We start from the raw sequence: 8,494 nt of genomic DNA, 5'->3' as shown, positions 1-8,494 counted from the left end.
TTTGAAGAAAAAAGCCTTACTATACTATGTCGTTTTTTGAAGAAAAAAGCCTTACTATACTATGTCGTTTTTTGAAGAAAAATGCCTTACTATACTATGTCGTTCTTTTGCGATAAAAAGCCTTACTATACTATGTCGTTTTTTTGCGATAAAAAGCCTTACTATACTATGTCGTTTTTTTGCGATAAAAAGCCTTACTATACTATGTCGTTTTTTTTCCGATAAGCCTTACTATACTATGTCGTTTTTTGAAGAAAAAAGCCTTACTATACTATGTCGTCTTTTGAAGAAAAAAGCCTTACTATACTATGTCGTTTTTTTGAAGAAAAAAGCCTTACTATACTATGTCGTTTTTTGAAGAAAAAAGCCTTACTATACTATGTCGTTTTTTGAAGAAAAAAGCCTTACTATACTATGTCGTTTTTTGAAGAAAAAAGCCTTACTATACTATGCCGTTCTTTTGCGATAAAAAGCCTTACTATACTATGTCGTTTTTTTGCGATAAAAAACCTTACTATACTATGTCGTTTTTTTGCGATAAAAAGCCTTACTATACTATGTCGTTTTTTGCGATAAAAAGCCTTACTATACTATGTCGTTTTTTGAAGAAAAAAGCCTTACTATACTATGTCGTTTTTTTGCGATAAAAAGCCTTACTATACTATGTCGTTTTTTTGCGATAAAAAGCCTTACTATACTATGTCGTTTTTTGAAGAAAAAAGCCTTACTATACTATGTCATTTTTTGAAGAAAAAAGCCTTACTATACTATGTCGTTTTTTTGAAAAAAAAAAAGCCTTACTATACTATGTCGTTTTTTTTGCGATAAAAAGCCTTACTATACTATGTCATTTTTTGAAGAAAAAAGCCTTACTATACTATGTCGTTTTTTTGAAAAAAAAAAAAGCCTTACTATACTATGTCGTTTTTTGAAGAAAAAAGCCTTACTATACTGTCGTTTTTTTGAAGAAAAAGCCTTACTATACTATGTCGTTTTTTGAAGAAAAAAGCCTTACTATACTGTCGTTTTTTTGCGATAAAAAGCCTTACTATACTATGTTGTTTTTTGCGATAAAAAGCCTTACTATACTATGTCGTTTTTTGAAGAAAAAAGCCTTACTATACTATGTCGTTTTTTTGCGATAAAAAGCCTTACTATACTATGTCGTTTTTTTGCGATAAAAAGCCTTACTATACTATGTCGTTTTTTTTGCGATAAAAAGCTTTACTATACTATGTCGTTTTTTGAAGAAAAAAGCCTTACTATACTATGTCATTTTTTTGCGATAAAAAGCCTTACTATACTATGTCGTTTTTTTTGCGATGAAAAGCCTTACTATACTATGTCGTTTTTTTGCGATAAAAAGCCTTACTATACTATGTCGTTTTTTGAAGAAAAAAGCCTTACTATACTATGTCGATTTTTGAAGAAAAAAGCTTTACTATACTATGTCGTTTTTTGAAGAAAAAAGCCTTACTATACTATGTGGTTTTTTTTTGCGATAAAAAGCCTTACTATACTATGTCGTTTTTTTGCGATAAAAAGCCTTACTATACTATGTCGTTTTTTGAAGAAATAAGCCTTACTATACTATGTCGTTTTTTGAAGAAAAAAGCCTTACTATACTATGTCGTTTTTTGAAGAAAAAAGCCTTTCTATACTATGTCGTTTTTTGAAGAAAAAAGCCTTACTATACTATGTCGTTCTTTTGCGATAAAAAGCCTTACTATACTATGTCGTTTTTTTGCGATAAAAAGCCTTACTATACTATGTCGTTTTTTTGCGATAAAAAGCCTTACTATACTATGTCGTTTTTTGAAGAAAAAAGCCTTACTTTTCTGTCGTTTTTTTGCGATAAAAAGCCTTACTATACTATGTCATTTTTTGAAGAAATAAGCCTTACTATACTATGTCGTTTTTTGAAGAAAAAAGCCTTACTATACTATGTCGTTTTTTTGAAGAAAAAAGCCTTACTATACTATGTCGTTTTTTGAAGAAAAAAAGCCTTACTATACTATGTCGTTTTTTGAAAAAAAAAAAAGCCTTACTATACTATGTCGATTTTTGAAGTAATTGAAATAAGAAGAAAAAACCTGGGTTCAAATCCTGCTAACTTTTCCCACTGAAAGGTACCACAAAGTACTAAGTATGATTCTGGGAATGAAAAGAGACAAAACAACAAATACTACTATTTAATCTTGAAGAGTGGTGGCACAATGGTTAAGTCATCAGTTTCCCACTTCACTGGTCTTGGGTTCAAACCCAAGTGCATGCAAAGATTTTCCCAATATATTATTCAGGTAAATGAATGAGATAAAAGTATAAGTATTACTGCCTTCTCTCACAGAGTGGTGGCCCAGTGGCCAAGTCATCAGTCTTCCACCTCTGTGGTCCTGGGTTCAAATCCCGGTGCCTGCAAAGATTTTCCAAATATTATTCAGGTAAATGAATGAGATAAAAGTATAAGTATTACTACCTTCTCTCACAGAGTGGTGGCCCAGTGGCCAAGTCATCAGTCTTTCACCTCTGTGGTCCTGGGTTCAAATCCCAGTGCCTGCAAATATTTTCCCAATATATTATTCAGGTAAATGAATGAGATAAAAGTATAAGTATTACTACCTTCTCTCACAGAGTGGTGGCCCAGTGGCTAAGTCATCAGTATGCCACCTCTGTGGTCCTGGGTTCAAATCCCGGTGCCTGCAAAGATTTTCCAAATATTATTCAGGTTAATGAATGAGATAAAAGTATAAGTATTACTACCTTCTCTCACAGAGTGGTGGCCCAATGGTTAAGTCATCAGTCTGCCACCTCTGAGGTCCTGGGTTCAAATCCCAGTGCGGGCAAAGATTTTCACAATATTATTCAGTTAAAAGAATAAGTTCTAATGCCTAAGTGTTTAACTGTATAAAGTATGGATGAAAGATTTTGTGAAAAAAATGACTAAGTGTTTCACCCCATTTCCTTGGATAAAACGTTTCAACACCCATGTATAAGTGGGGCACGAGTTGGTGTAGTGGGTTGCACACTCGCCTTTGCACGGAGAGAACGTGAGTTCGCTTCCCGGTGTCGGCGGTTCACTGACCAAGCAAGCGGTCGAGGGTCGGCCGAAGGCCGACCCGAGAACGCCTTTCGCACAGACAGGTCCATCAAGTGTCTTCCGAACTGCCGAAGGCAGTTCGGAATATAACCTTTTGCTGAAAAGTATGACTAAGTGTTTAATAAAAATTAAAAATATTTTTCTTTTTTTTTTCTTCTTCTTATTCCATTTACTGAACTCCATGGTTTGGTGATCAACCAAATGCCGACAGCGGGAAGCGAACCCGGGTCTCCCCGACGGGAGTCCGGTGCACTAACCTCTGCGCCACCAAGTAGCTATACTTTCCTTAGTAGTCATTTGAGTATCTTGACTACAAATACACAGAAACAACTAAGTGAAAATGTGTCCCAACCGGGATTTGAACCAGGGCCACCTAGACGAGAGACAAATGAGTTAACCTCTACACCACAGTGCCATATTATACTAAGTCATTTTTTAGCAAAGAAGCCTTACTATACTATGTCATTTTTTTAAGCCTTACTATATTATGTCGTTTTTTTCAAAGAAAAAAAACTTTACTTTACTATGCCGTTTTGTATTTATCAACTCATTAAATTGACGCCACACTACCGAACGAAAGAAAAACAAAACCTTAAAACCCCAGTGCAAACATACAAACGCTAAAGTGGTTATTCTAGCTCAAATTCCTCTCTCGCATTTCCTTGTCATATAGATATGCTATGGCTCTTAATAAATCATAACTCGGACAAGTGTTTTTTGTCACCTTTATTGATAATAAAAGGTGCAGCAGACATGGCTCAAAACAGTACAAATACTTGCTAAGTGTTTTTTTTTCCAGGCTGGAGTGAATGCTGACACCACATAAAGATGGCTGACGATATCGCAAAGCACTTACAAATGGACTACTTTTGAAATGATTTTTTTTTTTTTTAAACAACAGACCAACCAATCAATCTGCACAGTCAATCCTAATTTCTCTTCTGGAAACAAGGCTTCCTTCCTATCCTATTCATATTAACAGTTACACTAACTTTTTTTTGCTTAGGAACTTCTCTCATATAAAAATCCTGAATGACAATCTGTTGTTGGCTGTGGACGCAATCCCAATCTTATCACCCACCCAAGCGCCCCGTGCCAATTAAACAAACATTTGGACGTGAGACGAAAGAGAAAACTCATTATCACTGACCCCTGCAGACCAGTCCGTCATCCCAACTACGATTCCGGAAGGATATCACGCTGGCCGATCAGGTTCGCGTTAGTTTATCCGGGGGCATGAATCCTGCATCTCCCAGAGTTCTTAGGGCCACCCGGCCACTGGGACGAATTGTGAGCCATGTGATGCTTCCATTGTTTAACCCCATACGTAACCAGCCCTCAGGTGGAAACTGCAGGGCCCTGATGAAAACAAACAAAAACACAAAAAAAATACATTTTAATTAGTGGGATACACACTCCTAAAAAAAAGTGATATCTTAAAACATTGTATCAGGGGTGTCAAACTTGGAGTTGGTTCCGGGGCTGCATTAACGGACCATTTTCAATGTAATATTTAGATTTTTTTTATATAAATTGATTATAAGAATTGGATTAAAATCCCTGAATATTCCATTTTTGATAAATCTAAAACAATGTTTATTTTAGCTTTTTTAAGATATATTTTTAGATTTTACAAAAGGGTTTTTGAACTGAAAACAAAAAAAAAAAATGGATTAAGAATTACAATTATTGACTGAAAAGGGGGAAAATCAGGACATTGAATACACATCTATACTCTTCATCTTAATTTGGCTGGACCATTTTAGATATAATATTTAGAATTTTTTTTATATAAATGGATTAAAAGCCTTAAATATTCCCGTTTTATAGATCTAAAACTATGTTAATTTTAGCTTTTTTAAATATATCTTTAGGTTTTACAAAATGATTTTTGAACTAAAAACAAAAAAAAGATTAAAAAATGACAATTATTGATTTAAAAGGGGGGAAATTAAGAAAATGTGATATACATCTATACTCTTCATTCTAATTTGATCCTAAAACAGAAAGTCAGCACTCATCATTTACTTTCTCGGGCCGCACAAAATGATGCAGCGGGCCAGATTTGGCCCCCGGGCCGCCACTTTGACACCCATGTTGTATATCAAGGCTGCAACAACTAATGCAATTTTTGGCTGACTAATTTGAGGATGGAATTTTGCCAGCAACATTGTTCTTGCTAAGAATTTGGATTAAGAGGAGTACAAACCGGCAGACGAAATAGCGGATGACGTTGGCGTGACACACGATGATCTCGTAGCTGTCCTCCTTCTGCTTGGGTTCCGCCCGGTGGATGTAGCGTCGGAAGGCCGCTTCGATGCGTGCCCCGTCTTCGTGGTACTGCTAGAGGACGGTCGGGTGAAAGCGACAGTGACGTATTATATGACGGGTGTGTTCTTTGGTAATGTAAAAGTCGCACAAGAGAGGGCAATTTTAATTCTCACCACAGCGTCAGGCTTCCAATGAGTGACAGGCGGGACGGGTTCGATGGGGGCGCCCTCTCGGAGCAAGTCGCAACTCAAAAGCTCCACCCCTGAAAAACACAAAATGAGGTGAACCAATTGTCAAATGGCATCCACATTGATCGGGACTAGTATCTAGAACACGTGTCAAAGTGGCGGCCCGAGGGCCAAATCTGGGCCGCCGCATCATTTTGTGTGGCCCGAGAAAGTAAATTGAGTGCCAACTTTCTGTTCTAGGATCAAATTAAAATGAGATATAGATGTATGTTACATTTCCCAATTTTCCCCTTTTTAAATTAATAATTGTAATGTTTTAATCATTTTTTTGTGTTTTTAGTTCAAAAATAATTTTGTAAAATCTAAAAATATATTTAAAAAAACTTGAATAAACATTGTTTTACATCTATAAAAAAACTGAATATTCAGGGATTTTAATCCAGTTCCTTTAAACCATGGGTTAAAAATATATATATATATAATAAATAAATTGTCATTTTTAAATCAATAAAATTAATTTTGTAAAATCTAAAAATATATTCTAAAAAAAGCTAAAATAAACATTGTTTTAGAGCGTTTTAAAAAACGGAATATTCAATGTTCTCTTAATCCTTTTATAAAGAAAAACAAAAGTCCAAATAGTATATCTAAAATGGTCCGGGCCACGTGAAATCGAGTTGACGTGAAAGCGGCCAGCGAACTAACCCAAGTCTGACACCCTTGATCTAGAAAGCTACAACGATACCTGGAAGGTGTTTACTGATGATGTGTGCCGTCTCTGTGGCTCTGGACATGCTGGAGTGGACTAGGACATCGTATTTCAATCCCAAGGCCGCAAGGCGATGACCCGTCAACTCCGCCTGCTCTCGTCCTGAGGAAACACAACACAGGGCTGTCAGGATAGGAACTGACTTGCAGGAAATATGGATATTTGCTTCACCGAAACACAAAAAAATCATTATGACGCAGAGAGACGTACCCAAAGGGGTGAGGATGCGCTCTTTGTCGCTGCTCCCGCTCAGGTTGTACTGAGAATGGCGGATGAGAAGAATGTTGCGCGTGGCTTTGGGTTTACCATTGTCCTGCTCCGAGCTGGGATCTTCCGTCGTACTTTCCTTTTTTTTGCCATTAGAAAGGCTAGAATGGTCTCTCCTGCAAAGAGGGATACATTTAGAATCACAAGTGTTATTTTGTTCTTTATCAAGAAGGAAATATTGACACTATAATCAGCTTAGATTTCATTGTGCTTAACAAATGAATATATTGATCCAGATTGATTGTTGTGTCAACATATGGCAGGTCATGTATTGGCGTTTCACATTTGTAAATGTCTATTTGACCCGATTTTTTTTTTTGTCCTACACGGGTGCATGCATTACATTCATGAGAAAGTTGAATATCTAAGTACTGTTTAATAATTAAGTACATTTGACCGGCGACGAAAAGAGCGGCGACCAAACGTCCAAGTTACTTTTTCATTCTCGTAGTTTCGGTTCATTTCTGACACCTCGATAAACATTTAAACATTAAATGGCATAGGTATCCACAGTATTGACAGATACACAATATATATATTAGGATAAAACATCAGATATTATCTTACTTGTCCCAGTTGGTGTCCCACAAGTGACCCGTCGGGACTGGTGTGATGCTGGCCGCCGTCCATGCTGGCTGTGCGGCTTCGAGCACGGACAGTCGGGATAAGCGTACGGCCGTCTCGCTTCTATTTTGGCCGAAATAGCCGCGAGAGTCGGCGGCGGCCACTAAAGCCACAGCGGCTGAACCAGTGGCAAAAGCGCATATTAGTTTGAGAGTTTTCCTGGAAGACATCGCGTTAGCTTTAGCCTTAGCGTTAGCCTGCCTGCCTACCGGCTGTTGAATGCTAACAAATTAGCTTGACCGAAAGAGTGTTGCTTTCAAAATATGCCAAATGTTTGGCTACGACTATGAAAGACTTTAGTCGAAAACACACTGGTTGGTTTTAAGTTAAAACCATCCGAAGTATAAACACAACACTTGAATACTACCCAGGTGATAGTCGTGCCCCAGGAACTGAAGATAAACCAGGCATACAGGATTGAAAAGCTAATCTTTAGCAAATTGTTTACGTACTACGGTGGCCGAGTTAGGTCGCATTTCATAGACAGCCGATGAAAAATTGCAAAAAAAATATAGATTGCTAAATTTTGGGTGTAGTAGTTGGAACGATTTGAAAGCTAAACGTGAAAAAATATGAAATATGAAAATCACTGCCTTACATAATAATGCATTATTTTAATAATGGAGTCATAAATGTATATTCAAGCACAAAACCCAAACACACTTGTGAAGAAGGCTGAATCAATCAACAATAATACCAACATTACTTATGTAAAATTCATTTTCAAATAAATGATAATGTTGTTATTCAAACTGTGTTTGGCTGGCCACCAATTCCGTGTGTCCCATACATATCTAATGTTTCTCCCCCTCTTCTAACTATAAAATGTAAATAATTAAAAAATTTGATTAAAAAGCCCTAATGAGTTTTTGGACAATTTGTAATTTATATAAATGATAAATTTGTTAGTCAAAAAAACGACTTGAACATCTCTGCCCGACACAAACAAATAAATATTTAAAGTCACCACACGAGGGCGCACTCAACTAAATGATACACACCACTAATAGCAATCATACTCTGCTTTCTCTTAAAAAAATATTCAACTACCATCTGATTTACGTATACTAACCACAAACGATCAACCCTCATTTCAACAAAAATCCAACCACACCAACACTAAAGATCTCCCGTTTACGATGAAATAACATTCAAATCACGGTGCACAACTGCCATTCGCTTCTGAATATAGTCAGGTGTTTTACTTTGAAAAAAATAAGCAACTTTTCTCATCCCAGCCTAAAAAAATAATAAAAATGCAATGATTCCTCATCTTCA

The 8,494-nt window shown here is 36.4% G+C and overlaps 1 protein-coding gene and 1 long non-coding RNA gene across 3 annotated transcripts; both read right to left on the bottom strand.

Annotated features, from left to right (window-relative positions):
• Nucleotides 1-2,178: 2,178 nt before the first annotated feature.
• LOC144215977 (uncharacterized) lies at nucleotides 2,179-2,705 on the bottom strand. Its single transcript, XR_013330536.1, has 2 exons — nucleotides 2,477-2,705; nucleotides 2,179-2,413 (listed from the first exon to the last, which is right to left on the bottom strand). It is a non-coding gene; the product is annotated as an uncharacterized LOC144215977 (long non-coding RNA).
• A 1,100-nt stretch (nucleotides 2,706-3,805) lies between these two features.
• LOC144215976 (serine/threonine-protein phosphatase PGAM5, mitochondrial-like) lies at nucleotides 3,806-7,665 on the bottom strand. 2 transcript variants are annotated; one of them, XM_077745220.1, is made up of 6 exons: nucleotides 7,160-7,665; nucleotides 6,536-6,708; nucleotides 6,302-6,427; nucleotides 5,542-5,630; nucleotides 5,307-5,437; nucleotides 3,806-4,456 (listed from the first exon to the last, which is right to left on the bottom strand). In XM_077745220.1, the coding sequence occupies exons 1-6, from the start codon at nucleotides 7,384-7,386 to the stop codon at nucleotides 4,306-4,308; spliced, it is 897 nt and encodes a 298-aa protein (XP_077601346.1). In that variant the 5' UTR covers nucleotides 7,387-7,665; the 3' UTR covers nucleotides 3,806-4,305. The 2 variants fall into 2 exon arrangements, with proteins under 2 accessions (XP_077601346.1, XP_077601345.1); XM_077745219.1 differs by having other exon boundaries at nucleotides 5,307-5,440; nucleotides 7,160-7,664.
• Between the last annotated feature and the right edge of the window lie 829 nt (nucleotides 7,666-8,494).

The sequence above is a fragment of the Stigmatopora nigra genome, chromosome 22 (assembly GCF_051989575.1).
Source record: "Stigmatopora nigra isolate UIUO_SnigA chromosome 22, RoL_Snig_1.1, whole genome shotgun sequence".
In the NCBI taxonomy this organism is placed as follows: Eukaryota; Metazoa; Chordata; class Actinopteri; order Syngnathiformes; family Syngnathidae; genus Stigmatopora; species Stigmatopora nigra.
This window is presented reverse-complemented; position numbering and strand designations above follow the sequence as displayed.

Excerpts from the sequence above, each read along its gene's own strand:
- LOC144215976 (XM_077745219.1), bottom strand. The coding sequence starts at position 7,386 with ATGTCTTCCAGGAAAACTCTCAAACTAATATGCGCTTTTGCCACTGGT. Across the intron at positions 6,709-7,159 it reads TGGGACACCAACTGGGACAA|GAGAGACCATTCTAGCCTTT; the intron begins GTAAGATAATAT and ends CCCTCTTTGCAG. Across the intron at positions 4,457-5,306 it reads ATCCGCTATTTCGTCTGCCG|GGCCCTGCAGTTTCCACCTG; the intron begins GTTTGTACTCCT and ends TGTTTTCATCAG.